General features: G+C 41.4%; 2 protein-coding genes across 22 annotated transcripts in view; one reads left to right on the forward strand and one right to left on the reverse strand.

The window, feature by feature from the left end:
• The window catches only part of FBXO36 (F-box protein 36), a gene marked incomplete at its 5' end in the record, with an annotated part of 100877 nt that extends 98145 nt beyond the window's left edge, over positions 1-2732 (reverse strand). Inside the window, one exon of the mRNA XM_082658096.1 lies at positions 2637-2732. Within this exon, the coding sequence (XP_082514222.1) occupies positions 2637-2732 (96 nt within the window). The remainder of the gene's footprint in view (positions 1-2636) is intronic.
• The window catches only part of TRIP12 (thyroid hormone receptor interactor 12), a 147422-nt gene continuing 131929 nt past the window's right edge, over positions 2072-17564 (forward strand). For 4 of the 21 annotated variants that reach the window (XM_082658075.1, XM_082658077.1, XM_082658085.1 and 1 more), the window contains exon 1: positions 3179-3369. The gene's annotated coding sequence lies outside the window, so the exon portion shown is untranslated. Of the gene's footprint in view, positions 2093-3177; positions 3370-3674; positions 3696-3887; positions 3988-4848; positions 4947-12617; positions 12679-12824; positions 12892-17564 lie in introns of those variants that run through there. The other 17 variants (XM_082658078.1, XM_082658095.1, XM_082658079.1 and 14 more) reach the window with 12 other exon arrangements.

The following is a 17564-nucleotide window of genomic DNA, read 5'->3' on the forward strand; positions in this document are numbered from 1 at the left end:
ACTCACTATGAATCTACTAGTTTTCAAAGAATTAGAAACCAATATAATATATATTATATATATAGAACTAGAGTAAAGAATAATTGGGTAAATCTTTGATTTAGAAAGCAGGGCACTGATTTATCTAAGCCTCTGGATCATCATTATAAAGATCAGATTTGAGAATTAAACTATATTGACCTCAAGCTATATTCTCTAAGTCCCTTTTCTGAAAGAAAAAAAAATCATGGCATCAAGTTATTAACTGGAAATGTCTCTATAAGCATAAAAGTATGATTTTAATGTCACTGTATAAGCAAGAAGGCAAAGGAAATACTAATGTACAATGTTTATATATTTTGAACTATGGCAATAGTGGTATGATGCTAATGAGAGATATATCTGCCTTTAAATCATTGTCAAATGTGCAGTTATTTGGATTTAAAGCGAATAAAAATAAAAGCAATGAAAAAGAATAAAAAAGGGAATCACAGTGAAAGAAGCATCCATTTAATCTGGAGCATATTTTGGATAATATACAACATTTTGGGGAATAAAGGCAGAAAGAAAGAGAAAATATGTACAAGAATCAATTTTAGAAAGACACTCCAGCAAAAAGTCCATCTTATAAAACACATTGTAATTCTAGTCTTTTAGTACTTATTTATGTCAGATTGTCTCTCACTGGATGTTTGGTTTCCCGTGTCGAGACTTAGAAAACTTATCTTGTGGTTAGAAACCAGCATATTCTCAAGATGGTTGACTGAAAAGACTATTTTTTAGATTTACTATTTTTTTTTTTACAACAAATTTTACTTTAAAAAGAGAGTGAATTAATCAGATTTGAGATTAACTCTCACTGGTAGAACTGTAGTGAATATACTCAGTCTGCTTAAAAGAAGAAAAAAGATCAGAACTTGCAAAGGATTTTACATATAAGCAATGGGACAGAAAAAAACCAGGGCCTGAAATAGATGAGAGTTTCTGACGTGTTAAAAAAAAAAAAAAACAGAAGAAAGAAAAAAAATTAAGAATACTTCTGGGGGAGGGGCAAGAAAAATGTCATGAAACAGTAGCTGAAGGAAGGCATGCGCCCAAGTTAGACTAGGGAGCAAAGTCTGAAGAACATCAACAACAGGACCATTCTTGGGGAAAACTAATAACAGGAGGACTGCTATGGTTAATTTTCTAAAACAGAAAGGTAAACAAGTAATTTAGCTTGCTGAGGCTTACAACATTACAGTATAATACACTTATAATACCAGAGTTGCAAGAATAAGAAACACTCAAAACAATTTTTAAAGACAAGCTATGGAAAAGGCTGTAAAGTAAAAATTAGAACATTCTAACTTACTTGAGGTAGATAAAATAGAAAATGAAGTCAGAATACATAAAATATTGTTTTCAATCACTCATGCTAGATGTGAAGAATTGTTAGGATCATACATCTTATATAGCAAATGGAAAACAGTCAACCCTAAAATAAATGTACAAGAAGAGTACATTTCTGTCTTTAAGAAATTAAAGAAATTCCAATTAAATATGTAAAAATTTTCTTTAAGTGTTCAATTAAAAATTTAAGTTCGATACGCTATCAATTGATATTACGCTTGTAATATTTATAAATCTTAGATCTAGAAATAAATATACATTATTTCTATTTTAAAAGATGCTTTTGAAGCTCTAAAAATCATTGTCTATTTTATTGAAGGGCTCATGGAACAAACTGATGAAATATTCAATACGTACACCAAAACAAATATATACCAAGTTCTAAATTTCATTTTTTAGGAATACCATTTTTGAAAGTGCAAGGTGCACGAATATCTCGGTGACAGGTGTAAGCTCAGCGAGGAATTAGAAACGAGTTCCGAGTGGAGGACCCATTTAACTCGATCATTTCATGGGCACAATAAATCATCCACAAAGCCCACCTTAAACAGCTAAAGTAGTCATAAAAATAGGCCGATAGTTACTTGAGCGATAACATAATCCTCGGTCTTATTGTTGTGAAGCAGATGTCATAATGGGTGGGGCTGACGCGCAGAGCAGCTGAAACATTTTTGTACCACCCCCCGCACACTTTCAGTGGGATAGAAGGGGCTCCGAAAAGGTAAGGAGTAAGCTCTCAACGATCAATCCCTACTAGAAATAAGGAAGTTTTGATGTGGCCTTGGTACACGTAAAGACCACAATAAGACGTGAAAAATCCCCCATAATTAAACCCTCCCCTGGAAAAGAGATCTTCCTTTTCTCTCCTCCCCTGCCGGCTCCTCCTTGGGACACTTGGCTGAGTCTTTCTTTCCCTCCTTCCCACGCTGAGGTGAGGCTGCACGCAAGCCAGGGACGCCTGTTTTTCTTTCCGCGCGGAGGGAACTCTGCGGGTAGGAACCCGGGGTGACAGAAGGGAGCGGGCGGCGTTGTGAGGAGGCCAAGAAGGCTCTCCGGGTACGAGCCGGGCTGGGGTTGGGAAGGGACACGCGGGCCGCCGGGCCCGCAGAGGAGGCCGAGGTGACGAGGGAAATCTCCCGGCTCGAAGCAGGGACCCGGCGCTTCCGGCTGGCCACAGCCGCTCTCGGCCTAGCGCGGCTCGCGTTCCGGGCTCCACCGGGACGGGAAGAGAGTTACTAAAGAGGGTAACCGCGGTTCGCACTTGCCTGGGACCGGGTGACCAATAACTGGTAATAGTCTTTACTCGGCGCCGGGCCTTGTCCTACAATTTCGAACAGAGTCTCCGGCAGCCACGACGCCATCTTGGGACGCCACCACCGTCGCTAAGACAACCAGGAAGGGGCGGGGCCTGATTGGGGTCATGGGGCAAGAGCCCTGGTTTAAATCGAACCCTACTTTTGACTTGGCGGGGTGTTTCTAACTTGGGGTGATTGTTCCCTCTTCCAGGGGTTAGAGGGAACTCTGAGCCGTGAAATTTCCACCTTGAGGTCCCGGGTGACCCGAAGGGGAATTAGTTCCTGCTACCACCGAGGGGAGGGGGTGACCCCGGCGGAGGGATACCAAGCGAAGCACCACATTCCCCTTCCTGGTCCCTCGAAGGGATCGGGAGGAGATCGCAGGCCGCTGGGGAAGTCGAGCCGGGCGTTGGGGGAGGGAGGGGCGATGTGATGGGCTGCGAGTAGGCAGCGGGGCCTGTCCCGCGGCCGAGCCTGTCCGGCTGATTCGAAGGGAAAAGTAGTTCCCGGAGGGTGTTGGAACGGGCGGGGAGGGAGGCGGTGCGGACGGAGGCGCACGCCGGCCGCGGTGCTGCGGCTCAGCTGATAATTGAAGGGACCCGAGGAGCCGCCGCCGCCGCCGCCGCTGGGGGGGGTGGGGGGAGCGAGTGGAAGTTACTGCCGCGCCACCGAGTCCGGACCGGAGACTTTGGGGCCCAACTAGGTAATTGGGGCGCAGTTCCGAGCGGCGGGGCCAGGCCTGGGGGAGGGGGTTGTGCTGAGGGGTTGGGGGGGTAGTGGGGGGGGGAGCTGGAACAGAAAGTCCCAGGAAGCTCGGTTGTGTCATCGCCGCGATTCGGCCCCTGCTCGGCCTGTTCCCGGCGGCGGCGGCAGCGGCGGCTGGGCCGTGGAAGGACCGGGCTGGGGGTTTACGGGCTAGGCGCTCGAGGGAGACCGCGGCTGGAGGGACCGGGACCGGGCGGGAGCGGGGGGATCGCTGGGTGCCCCCTCCGGCCCCCCGCCATGAGGAGGGCCCTACACGGAACCGGGGTAAGGCGTGCGGGTCTGGGGGAGCCCAGCGGGGGTCGGGGGGGCCGGAAGTGGGCTTTGGAGCTGGGAGGGCGTCTAGGAAGAGAGAAAGTGGGGGGCCGGAAGTGCAGGTGGGGGGTGTGAATACGGCAAGGGTTCCCCGGAAATGGGATGGGGGGCCCGGAAACCGGGAGAGGGGAGGCTCCTGGGCCGGGGACGGCCCGGAAATGGAAACTAGGGAGCCGCTCGTGTGACAACAGTTGTGGGAAGCGAGGGTCAGAGGAGGGAGAGGCCGGAGTGACTTTAGACCGCAGTAAGGGGTTTCCTGCCGAGGGGGACGGTTGAGGGCGGGCGAGGCCGGAGACGGGGTCTGCGCTGAGCAGTTGCTTCAGCCGTGGGAAGTTGAGGCTGAGGGAGGATGACGCCGAGAGAGGATGCAGGGGGGCGTGAAAGAGGCCGAGAAACTTGGCCGAGAGGAGCAGAGCATCCTTCCAAATAGATCAGCGTGGAAATTGGGGGGAGGGGGTCAGGACCTGTGGGAGGGAGGTGGACCAGTTGTCGCTCCAGTCGTATTAGCATTCAAAGCGAGTCAGGCTATTAATTTATTTATATGTGGATTACATAAAACCTATTATAACGTTTGTCCATTTGGTTCACCCTCCCTCTCTCCTCCATCCTCCTGCATAGTGAGTGGGTTTCTAGTTCTGAAACAAGTTAGAGGGGAGTTCAGATAACGAAGGTGGTAAAATTCCCAATCCTGTTCTTTCTTCGTGTTGCTCCTTTTCTCAGAATAAGAGAAATCTTTCATTTGCTGGAGGAAAAAACCCAAAGATTTAAAAACACATGCACATCGTGGGGCGCGGGGGGGCTGGGGGTATCTTAGACATTTGAACAACTGCTGGGAGACGGAGGCAACTGGTTACCCCGTGTGGCGAGGAAGGAACGGAAGGGGCTGCTCCTAAACCCTTAAGACAGATTGGTTTGTTTTTGATAATGCCGTTTTACTTTGGAGGAGGTGTAGCTTAAGCTCCCTGCCTGGCGGTGGTTATGGTTCAGTTGCTTCGTTAGGTCACTGGGGGAGAGAGAGTGTCAGTGTGGGAACGTGGGGCTGTGTGGGGCGGGAGGACGTTTAATAGCGCCGTGGATCTGTTCTGAGTGGACGTCTCACTGCTATTCTGCTGCCTCCCTTCCTCGTCGGCCTTCCCCGATCTTGCCTGGACTGCCAGCTCACCCGATCCCCGGGCTTTCCTCTGGTTTGTAGGCCCTTCCGTGGTGTGTTGAACTTTCTGTTCCTCTCCAGTCTCTTTAGCTATTTTTGGCAGTTCATTTGTTAAAGACCCGGAAAGTTGAGGCTCAGAATCTCCTCTCCAAAAGCAAAACAAAACAAAAAAATACGGGGTAGAAAGTTGAAAGAGCTATTGAGTGGGGTAAAAAACCGACGTTCGGAACAAAGGTCCTAGTTGTTAGAGAAAAAGGCAAGAGGCCTATGTATGAGGCCTGTGTGTGTCGCATTTACCCGGGGCGGGGGGTGGGGTGGGGCGGGGAGCAGTTAGAGCTGAGGAGTGGTATTATCAGAGGTTTAGAGACGATAAATGGCAGAGAGTTTTATTGAGGCTTATTTTCATATTTAGAGCATGCGAAGAGATCAGTGTTAAGTGTGAATTTTAGAGGAGACACAATTTCCAATTGTTTTAGAAACTCCCTGCTCCACATTCAGCCCCAGCTTTTATGTCATCTTTGTGAAATTGGGGAGCTTTTATTTCATTTATTTTAAGCTTAATAGAGCACATTAACGTGGCTGGGGGTTGTGGACTTTGTCCACATCTGCCTTTCTGTGAATGTGCCAATATCCATAAGAATCGAAGAACTGTAATGAAGATTATCATTGTTTCCATTCGCTTCCCAGTTTTTTCAGGAGTTTGAGTGGTTTTTAAGTCTGTTCAGCTGACGTTTCCTATTTAATTTGTGTCCCTGAACAGGCTTTTTGTTTTATTTTTCATTTACTTTCTAAAAGTTTTAGAACGCTTTTGGCAGCTAGAGTTCCTGAAGGTGCTAAACAAATATTTTTAAGATGAATGGGATGCTAGGCCAGGGTAAAATCAGTGCTTTCACCTAGCAAAGTAAATTTGAAGGAATGTTTACTTTTCCATTCTAACTTTCAAGCTTACTGCATTTGTTATCTGGTTAAGGTTGTATGATCCTATTTTAAGGACATCATCCTAGCAAAGAAGACACATGCTGGCCTGGGAATTCATAACACTGCCAGTTAGTAGCTGTGTGACCTTGAGCTATTCTCTGACCCTATCTGGCCTCCATTTATTTTAATCTGTAAAATGGGGGTGGGTAGTCCCTATCTTGCCTACCAGCTGGTTGTGAGATCCAGTGGACATAAGGGCTGTGAAAAACTACAAACTGCTAAGTAAGTTAAAGACAATTGTCATTAACTTTAGAAAATTACATTATCTATTTTGAGGTAATTACAAAAAGATAACTTTCCTCAGTGGTGGTGGTGGGCGGTGTCTACGTAAGGTAGGTTGGAGATACGAAGTTTATAGCACTTCATAATTTGAAGTTTCTGCTAGATTGGTAGTGGAACTTGGGCCCAATTTTTATGTTACAGTAATTTTTTTTTTTGCATCAGTATGCTTGTTCCCCAAACATTGTTAATTCTGTTGAGAGAAACTTCAGACAGATTTCTTTGTGTTTTTATTATGGACAAAATTTATACCTATTCTGATTTGTGGCTCTTATGAAATTGACTTTCTAATATCAGAGACTACAATTAAGGAAAAACATTTCTGAATCTTGATCTGTTTTCTTTACGGAATCTGGGGAGTTTTTTGTTTTTAATTCTTTTAAGTGGATGGGTGGGGTTCTTTGTGAGCAAATGTGATACCAATTGCCACTTTATTTTTGCATTTTTCCTGAGGTAATTTGATGGACTCAGATTGAAAAAGCAGCCTGCTTGTTGCTTTTCGTCTTCATTCAGGTTCTTGCTACTGCCAGCCTGACATGCACTTTTCCCACATTTGAATCATTTTAGGTTCACTGCAACTCACAAGCACTTCCTCAAAAGTTTCTACCCCATGATCTTTTCCTTTTATTTCTTTGTTATCTATATGTGCTTCATTTTGTGATTATAGTGCTAGGTTTGTGGACATGCATTGCTTTTGTTCCCCTGACTGAATTATATGCTTCCTGAGGGCAAGGATTATCTAAATGTCATTGTGTTATGCCTGAAGGTATACTCATAAACCTGATTGAAAATAACACCCATTTTCCTCCCCACTCCAAACCAGTAATGTTACCCTGGCCTTGCTGGCTATGCAGCCAGTCTTCCTGCTTGGAAAGGTTCTTGGCCCCAACAGATTTCTCAGGATGCTGTTTGGTGTAGGGCTCACAGTCTCTGACATCTTCCTCACTACTGTGCCATCAGAGTGCCTGGGTAGGGTGGAAGAGTAAGAATTTGGTGGATATTATATAAGACATATAATTTGTAGGTTGTTATATAATTTTGGTGCTTGTAGTTCTTAACACGTAGTGTTAGCTTTACATTTGTGTATTTTCTTTTAGTGCCTGGGTATAGTTCAGACAGCTATGCTGCAGATTTCTTAAAGACATAAACCTCTAGCAAATTGTTCTTTACAGTCTCGACCTGGTCTGCTAGGTTACTCTGTACACAGTGTGTGCTTGCTGTTATTTATGGTAAATAGATAAGCATACTGATGCCGAACCAGTCTTTTGACTTTTATTTAAGTAAAACTTAACTTGGCTGATGTCCTGGATTTTTAAAAATGCAGTTCTTTATCCCAGTTTATTGATAGTTTCAGGGTATAGGCAAAAGAAGTTGTTTCGTAGACTGATAAGTGTGCTCGATAGTTTTTCTCTGAGGACTTAGAGATTTTGGTTTTGATTCTTCAGTAGTTTCATTAAACTGGATTAGCCAGAAGAAAAATCTTGGCGATTTTTCAGACTTACCGGTTTTGTCTTGAGTGTGCAGGAGCTGTTAATAGTCAGTTTTGCAGTTATGCTTGATATAAAAAGTCATTCTAGGGGCCTAGAGTAAAAAAGCTGCCTGTTACTCTGTTTTTTCATTAATGAACAGCACTGTTCAAGTGAATATCTGATGTGAAGGTAAAAGACTTGGGTTCCAGTTCTGGCAATGCCTTTTCTATGTTTGTGACCTTGGGCAAGTAATGTAACCTTTGTGAGCTTCAGGTGCCTAACCTGAAATATGTGGTTATGGCCACTGACCCTAGAGTTAATTGTCATATAAATGCTCAACACTCTTCAGGAGTTTAGGCTACAGAGATGGATTGGAACACAGAGCCCTTCCTCTACTGTTCATTGCTGCATTGACCATTTCCTCATTTGTTAACACTGTTCTACCTAGAACATACTTTTATCAATATTATGTATGTAGGTATTCTACTTGAAACTGTTTTGAGCATAGAATAGTATTCCTTAGTTGATTATGAATTCCTTGAAGTTAGTCATTCCTCTTTTATTCCTAGAATCTAGCACAGTGCCTGGCCCTTAATAAAGATTCTTTAAACGTTTATTAAAGGAATAAGTCTTGTGTGAATAAGATGATTCTGAAAGTGAAAATATTTTGTAATGGTTTAATGTAATGTCCTGTTTGATTTGTTTTGATAAACATTTTGGATCACTATTAATGCTAACAAGATTTTGGGAGTTTTATTCTTAATCTGTTGGTATATATTTTAGAGACTGCAAGTTACTTTGAATCATATATATTAAAAAAAATTAGGGCAAGCCATTTCATATTCTTCAGTTGTCCATTATTTGCATGTACTAGCTGATCTCTTAAATGCTTCATGAAGCGCTAAGTATGTTTTGAGACAGTGTGCGTGTTAAATATAAAATTGAGGGGTATTTTTTGTTTTTGTTTTTTGTTTTAATAGATTTATTTATTTACTTTTGGCTGCGTTGGGTCCCTGACGCTGCACGCGGGCCCCCTACAGCCGCGAAGAGCGGGGGCCACTCCTCATTGCAGTGGCTGCTCTTGTGGAGCACAGGCTCTAGGAGCACAGGCCCAGCAGCTGTGGCGCACGGGCCCAGCTGTTCTGTGACACGTGGGCTCCTCCCCAACCAGGGCCCAAACCCGCATCCCCCACACTGGCAGGAGGACTCCCAACCACTGCGCCACCAGGGAAGTCCCAAAATTGAGTTTTATACATCATTTTAGCTTACTCTGTTTCTTTTTAGAAAGGGTGTATTTATTTCTATAAATATGTTATTACCCCTACATGGATTCTTGAATGCTATTTATAAGCTGAAGTGTCTATCAACAAGCCTTCAAGACTTCAAGTTACAGCATTTCAATGTGTATCTTAATCAACTTGTTGGCTGTCAAAACCAGTGAGTTCCACCCTGACTTCACAACTCCTACTCATTCCACCCATGGGCAGCGTTCTGAATAAATAGATGTACCTTGTGCCGTCTTAAGGTCACATTAACTCATTTTGAAGTCCTCGTACTGGTAAACGTGTGATGCCCTGGAAACCCAAAGTGAGTTTGTACAGATAGCCTATTTGTAATTCACTGTTGAGTTGTAATTTAAGCTGCTTTGTGTCCTTAGAGAGCAGGTTCATGGAGATCATATGGAGGGCCTCCCCCAGCCCCCTTTTTAAAAAAAATTTGTAAAACCCAAGTGCTTGTAGTTGCCTTGTAAACAGCAAATGTGTGAAAATTCTGTAACTTCTATGGCCCCAGTATTTTGTAATCCTGTTTTGCACTCTTGGCTGCATGCAGTCAGATTGGGCTGTTTGTTCCTCTCTGAACACACCCAGGAACTTCATTCTTGCCTTGACTTTGATTGTCTGTCTACCTGGGTTGTCACCCCTCCCCCATCTTGTACCTTTTGTAGCTACATGTACACCCTTAACTTTCTTTCTTTTTTAAATTTAATTTTACTTATTTATTTATACAGCAGGTTCTTATTAGTTATCCATTTTATACATATTAGTGTATGTATGTCAATCCCAAACACCCTTAACTTTCTTTCAGTAGCTCCTGTAAGATTTTCAGTCTTCACTCTCTTCTCCCCTTCTCCCTTCTGCAACATTTTATTTGTTTCAGTTATGGCTTTCACAGTCTGTCTTATTAGTTGTTTACATCTTTCTTATGATATCTTTGGCTGCTTGGGGGTAGAGGTCCCATTCTTCTCTCCTCACAGAGGCTGGCACAAGGCTCCAACATAATGTATTGTACATGGTAGGTGGCAGTGGTAGAGTTCATTTTGGTGACACATTGAGAAACTATATTGTGAAATAATAGTAAAGTATTGACACAGTTTACTGTGAACTTGCTTATTTTATTTTATTTTATTTTTTGGCAGCTTGCAGGATCTTAGTTCCCCAACCAGGGATCGAACCCCGGGCCCTCAGCAGTGAAAGTGCACAGTCCTAACCACTGGACTGCCAGGGAATTCCCTCAACTGGCTTATTTTAGTTTTTCAGGGCTTGGTAGTTGAGTGTAGGATCCTAGAATATAAAATTTTCAGAATTAGGCTCATTAAAATCAGGTACTTAAGGGATTGTTAAGGCACTGGACTGTTTGAGTGACTTGGTTACTCCAGGTTTAGCATTTGGGGATTATGTTCATTAGTAGATGAAAGTTTGTTTATATCATTACAAGTTTTTATCGAGTGCTTACTGTGCACCACAGGACTGTGCTGGGAAGAATAAAAAATGACTTAGTTTTTGTCCTTTGAGTTTCATTATGTTTCATTTAGTTGATAATCACTTTTATTCTTAAACTGACTTGATAACTATGTATAATTAGCATAGAGAAGTATTCTGTAAATATTCTAAATGCAAGTTTTCTGCATTTAGAAAACCTGATATGAGAGTCTAATTTAAGAAACAGATGAATTAGGGCATGCTTTTTTGGCTGTACTGAATAAATTGTTGGAAGTGCCTTCATTGTACACATATTTCATCAGTAACGAATGCATGTGCATTTCTGGTTCCATATAAGGCTTACCCTTTCGGAGAGTGCTGAGGAGAAATAAGAGACTTATAAAATGAGATCTCTTATTTCAAAATGTACTAATATTGCAGATAAATTCAAATTATGTCAAAAGAATATAACATTGTGCATATTTGTTTTTAAGTACAAAGTTGAGTTTTATACAGTGAATACTCAGAAGTTTAGAGAGAGACTGAAGTTATTGAGGAAGAATTTATGGAGAGAGGAGGGGCTTGAGCTGGCCCTGATTGTTCCGATAGGTGTAGAAAGGACTGGGAGCTTAAAGGAGTAGTTGTGGTGAGGGTCTAATGGCCCTCTGGAGTAGAGGGTCCACATTTATGAAATAACAGGAAATTTGGGCTGAGATTATTGAGGTTCTTAAATGGGAGATTAAGAAATTCGATTTAAGTAGACGTGTTGAAGTTACGGTAGATACATGAATAGGCAGTGACAACATGAAAAGATATTTAATTTGTAAATGAACTGAAAAGAAAACTAAATGTGCTTTTAGATCTTATTTATCTTTTTATGAAATTGCTTCCCTTTCTAGGACTGTATATAAGGGTCTTTGTGGTAAGTTTTGGGGCAATAAAAGCAGTGGAGGTCAAACTTACTTCTTGTTCAGTTTCCCTGCTTAATAGTTTAAAAAGTTTTGTTCTGTAGGCAGGAGCTGGTTAAGTGTCGACTCCCACTGCCCCTCTGTTCAGTCACAGAATTCTTCCTTTAGTGGAAGCTGGCAATCATTCCCTTAACTCATTCAACTATTGTTTATTCAGAGATTTTAAAAAAGTCAGTACTGTTTAAGAATTAATACATGTTTTTTGTGAGTTACTCAGTTATTTGTCAAGTCGTATTTATAGGAAAACCTTTTGCTTAGTATCTAATGCACTAAAAAATGTTTAAAACAAAAGCAAATTGTGGTTTAAGTTTTTACGTATTTTTCAAAAGGTGCAAATTAATATTAATCAAGTTAAATATTTTAATAAAATATTTACCTCGCACTCTGGTTTATGTCACAGTAGACTATTTGTTACCCCTTTTACTTTTAAAAAACTACGTACAACAGGATTTCAAACATGGGAAATCAGGTTACATGTGGCTGAAGGGAAAATAAAGCCAAAGAGAATATTTTATTTGGGGGTCTGATAGCCATAATATTTAGCTTTCTTTAGCAGCTTTTGTTTCTAGTATGTTCTTGTAGACTGCTGTCTGTAGTTTGAATTAACTTGATTTTTCCTTATGTGGGGATAGCAGAGATGCTAGCTGTTAGTGCAAGTTTATGATGTAAAATAATACGTTAAGGCTGTATAGTACAAAATTTGTGGGGTTTTGTGGACTTCAGAATAAAAACATTTGTGAAGTCTCTGTATTTTACTGCTGCAACAGGCAGTAGTGCTTATTTTTCTGCAAGACAGTCATGCAGCTTCCTAGTTTTTTCCTTTATCAAGCATGTATTTCCATTTCTTCTGCCCACCTAGGGAAAGCGGGTGGGTTAGTCTCCAGAGGAAATTAGACCTGATGTCTGCCCTTCCATCTCAGATCAAAAAGTATTTGGGCCCTTCTCTCAGTAGATGGCAAAAATTAGGCTCGGTTTTTTGTTTTTGTTTTTGTTTTTTTCCTGTACGCGGGCATCTCACTGTTGTGGCCTCTCCCGTTGCGGGACGCGCAGGCTCAGCAGCTATGGCTCACGGGCCTAGCCACTCCGCAGCATGTGGGATCTTCCCGGACCGGGGCACGAACCCGTGTCCCCTGCATCGGCAGGCGGACTCTCAACCACTGCGCCACCAGGGAAGCCCACTAGGCTCGTTTTTGAGAAGATTCCGTAGTTCTTAACTTCGTGATCAGACCTGTTTGCTAATTATTTCTCAACTGTCATTAGGAATTTTAGTATTGATTTTCACATTTTGGCCTCAAAATACTTCTGTCAGAAAACTAGACTTTTAATTGCAGAGTTCATCTCCTCTTCACCCTGCCTTTTGACAAGTTTTGCCCTTCCAGTTACTGCTATGAGGTAAGACTTGGGGAATTTCAGCCTTTGGTGTGGCACTGTAAGATAATCTGCTTCTGCCTCTTCTAACCAGCTAGTATTACTTTTCAGCTGCCTGGATATTAGGCCACGCCATTTTTTTCCCAGGTATCTTTCTCATTACACAAACTACTGAGAGGAATCACTGAAGAGATAACAGACCATCATTTGGGATCTTCATTGTAGCACCTGTTTTAGGTGATATTCAATTTACATTTCTTGCATCAGCTGAGGTTTTGGTAAACTTAATGTTTGCTGGAATAGCAGCTTTTCTGCCTCTTCTGTGGGCTGGGCCTTCTGCTTCACTCATGCGTTTACTTATATTCAGCATATTAATGCTTTGGTTTTTGTTACTAAAATTAAGAGGATTCATAATTGTGCAGTTAACTTGAGTTTACTATATTTAGAGAAACTTAGAACTTTTTCAGGATACTTGCTGAGTTTACTTGAACATATAATGCTATATAGTAAAGGATTTGGGAAGTTTCCATATTAAGAGTTTTAAAATTAGGAATGGCTTAATCCATATGTTTTTAAGGTATGTGAAGCCAAGGACTTAGTAAAACTATAATTCTAAAAAATTCTGCAATTATTTCTGTTTTAAGGGCTGGTATTAGCATCATGGTACAAGGGAAGAAATTATCTTGGTTTCAGCAAGTGCTGCATTGATTTTTAAAGGTGTTTCTTGAATTGAATAAGCAATACTCTCAAATCTAGAAAAACAACCATTTAAGACATCTCTGTTCTCAGTGAAGTTAGTCTGAAGTTAGCAGTGGAGATGGAATTAATATATGTGAATAATAAGCAAGTGGTATGTATTATTATAAGTAGTTTTGAACACTTATTATTTCAAACCTATTATTATAGGTTAAGATATACAGATGTGGTCCTTGACCTTGAGTTTATAGTCTCATTAGGAGGGGGTGGTAAACTTGGGGACAAAATTAACCATGAAAACTCTTAAGCTGAATTCTGAGACATAAGTCAGATGCCTTATCAGGTGACTAGCTGTTTGGAATAGAGAATATGGTAAAAATATTACCAAGATATTTCTCAGAATAGTCGTGTTATCTGCATCCATGTATACTTGCCCACATAGAATTCTGAATTCAGTTCCTCGTTTCATTACCCTTGTGATGTGACTTTCGCTGTAAGTATGTTTAGTATAGTCCGTAGTGATATAAATCAGTCCAGTGGTATGGGAGATTAATGGCATAATAATAGTAAGGCTTCATGAATAAAAGCTACAGCAACTAACCTCTATTGAATTCTTTCCTTGGTACAATGGTATTTTACATGGGTTAACAGAGTCTCCGGGGGTGGGGTGGGGTGGAGATGGATAGGTGAGTGGGTGAACTGAAGAGTCGGACATTCTAGACAAGGAGTGTAATGCGGGCGAATGAGTCTGTATCAGAAGAGGATATAAATTTTCAGAAGTGGCAGAGGAGAGTTAACTGTGCTAAGTAAATATATTCTGCATTCTGTGTTTATTTTAATGACTTCTTTGTCCCATATCTTTACATAAGGAAGATAGCCATATTCTTCCTATGCTTTGAGTATCCCTGGGTTATAACGCCAATTGGAATAACAGCAAAAATATAAATATAATAGAAAATAAGATGGAAGTGTGACTCAGTATCTGTGTATACATTTACATGAACATTTCTCCTTAAAGTTGGCATTTTTATCATGTAATTTTAATCAGTTTTCATAGAAAATTTTGTTTTTCCATGGCTACGCACGTTTATATATTTTGAAGGAAGTGTCATTTAGAAAGAATATGGGCTTTGAGGCTAGACACTGTTTAAACAAGGTCCCCATATGCCAGCTGTGTGATCTTGGGCAAGTCATTTAAACTCTCTGAGGCTTAGTTTACTCGGGTATAAAATGGGTTGCTGTTAGGATCTTACATAAATAGTATATACTTGATAAATAGTAGCTGCTGCTATTTTTATTTATAGTGATAAAGAAAAAAATGTATGTTAATTTGACTACTTAGGGGAGGGTTTACACAATATCATCTTTCAGAACAGGGGTCAGGAAACGTTTTTTGCAAGGCGCCAGATGGTGAATGTTTTTGGCCTTGCAGGTCAGCTCTTGTAGGGTGAAAGCAGCCATTGACCCTGTTCTCCTGAAACTTTACAAAGTGAAATGGTTGGCCAGATTTGGCCTGTGGGCTGTAATTTGCCAACCTCTGTTCCAGAATATTACTTGCCACTGTTTACTTTGTTCATAGGAATTTAAAACACTATATGTTTCAAAGATTGCATGATAATGTCTAAGTGATAAAGGACTTTAGGGTAAGTGGTTGAGAGCAAAGATTGGGATTCAGGACTTCCCTGGTGGCGCAGTGGTTAAGAATCCGCCTGCCAATGCAGGGGACACGGGTTCGAGCCCTGGTCTGGAAAGATTCCACATGCCTCAGAGCTACTAAGCCCGTGTGCCACAACTACTGAGCCTGCGCTCTAGAGCCCGCGAGCCACAACTGTTGAGCCCGCGTTCCACAATTCCTGAAGCCCGCGTGCCTAGAGCCTGTGCTCCACAACAAGAGAGGCCACCACAATGAGAAGCCTGCGCACTGCAACGAAGGGTAGCCCCTGCTCGCCGCAACTAGAGGAAGCCCGTGCGCGGCAACCAAGACCCAATGTAGCCAAAAATAAATAAATAAATTTATTTTTTTAAAAAAAAGATTGGGATTCAACTTAAATTTTGGCTCTAATGCTATTAGCAGTGTGACCTGCGGTAAGTCACTTCATTTTGTCTTCAGTTTCCCCACCTGTAAAATGGGAATAATAATAATAATAGGTTTGTTGTGAGGATTAAATTAGTTAATACGTAAAACTTTTAGAACAGTGCCTGGTACAGGATAAGTGCTCAGTGTGTTAACTGTTGTCAGTAACCATTCTTTTTGAGCGGAAGCATTTTTATTTTCCTTTCCTTTATTGATAGCCTATCTAAAACAACAGGTTTGAGAAGAGAAGATGGATTTCTCTGAATCATCTTGGAATTACTTGAGTGACAGAGTTTTAGGCTTTGAAGGAGGAGATCAATTGAGAGTGTTGGTAGACTCTGCAACAAGATGGACTTGGGTTCTAGTTTCCTAGTTGTTTGACCTTGGGCAAGTTGCTTAATGTGTAAATTATAGAAAATACATAATTTACAGGATTTCTTTGAGGTTTTTTAAATATTTATTTATTTATTTTTGGCTGCATCATGTCTTCATTGTGGCACGCGGAATCTTTTCGTTGTGGCGCACAGGCTTGTCTCTAGTTGCAGTGCATGGGCTCAATAGTTGTGGCATGCGGGCTCTTTAGTTGTAGCATGCGGGCTTAGTTGCCTCACGGCATGTGGGACCTTAGTTCCCCCACCAGGGATTGAACCCACGTCCCCTGCATTGGAAGGTGGATTCTTAACCACTGGACCACCAGGGAAGTCCCTTCTTTGAGTTTTTAATGAAAGTGAAGTATTAAGCACACTGCCTAGTTCACAGTTAAGTAGCTATGTTACATTTTTTTGATTAGGATATTGGCTCCTAGGAGGAATTTAATAGTAGCTTTTATTCTAATATTTCTTTTAAATGATGACTTTTTCCCACAGTTGTATTAATGTATAAAGTTGACAGTGTGAATTTATTATTTTTAAGATGTTATAATTTTGGTGTTGAGTACATTTAATAGTTAAGATGAAACTTTAAAGATTGAAGGAAAAATATCCCTGACCTGGTATTACATTAAGTGTTTTGAAAAGCTTTTTGGGGGGCAGTTTCTTCTTCTTTTTTGCGGTACGCGGGCCTCTCACTGTTGTGGCCTTTCCCGTTGCGGAGCACAGGCTCCGGACTTGCAGGCTCAGCGGCCATGGCTCACGGGCCCAGCCGCTCCGTGGCATGTGGGATCCTCCCGGACCGGGGCATGAACCCACGTCCCCTGTATCGGCAGGCAGACTGTCAACCACTGCGCCACCAGGGAAGCACCCAGTTTCTTCTTTTGATCTAGGTTCACAGGTTTATAAAAATGTTATAAAAGTAGTATAAGGAGTATCCCATATTCCCTTTATCCACTCTCAAGTTCAAGGTTTTATTGTTGTTTTTAGAAGATAAATTTGTTTTCAAACTTTTTAATCAAAAATTTTTTTTTTTAAAGAAATAGTTGTGATAAAATCTACTGAAAAAAGGTCAATGTGGTGAACACTTTTTTTTTTCATGTGGCTCTTTACCAGTGCTTATTCACTTTTCATAGCGCTGTGAATGCGCTGGAATGTCTTGGTCCTGACTCTTGGCCATCATTGGTGAACATTATTATACAGAGTCTTAAGGTCCTCATTGGCAGTTGGACATTCCTAAATACCCTGCTTTTTAAGGGACTTGCATTGCTTTGCTCAATGAGTGCTGCTCCGCTTCCCCGTCCTTACTAGTCGGTGGGCTTGGATATGTTTAGACCCTACTCTCTAGCTTTATAGTGTTGAGTTGCAAAACTACTTGCTAGAATTGTGTATTAAGTGGGTAAGTTGAGAGTGAGGGCTTGTGTCACGTGGTTTTAAGAGTGATAATTCTTGTAGCTCAAAGGTATTTCAGTACTTTTCTTTTTAGTTGAGGGGATCAGTAAGGCCTTTTTAAAACAGATACTTTAAACCTCTGGCTTCTGATAATAGTAAAAAAAAAAAAAAAAAAGTAAGTACCTTTATCTGAAGTAGGTAAGGGCCTGTTGTATACCAGGCAGACATATGCAAAACCTTTTGCCCTTAACTTTCTTGTCATATCTTCTCTTCCTAAATGCCTAAAGTTACTAATTTTAATCCTAAATTTCCTGAATTCCTAAATGTCTTTCCCTTTGCCTACCATTCCTTAGTAATGGCTCCTACTATCTGTACTTGCC

The sequence above is a fragment of the Grampus griseus genome (assembly GCF_964374135.1).
Source record: "Grampus griseus genome assembly, chromosome: 7".
Lineage (NCBI taxonomy): Eukaryota > Metazoa > Chordata > Mammalia > Artiodactyla > Delphinidae > Grampus > Grampus griseus.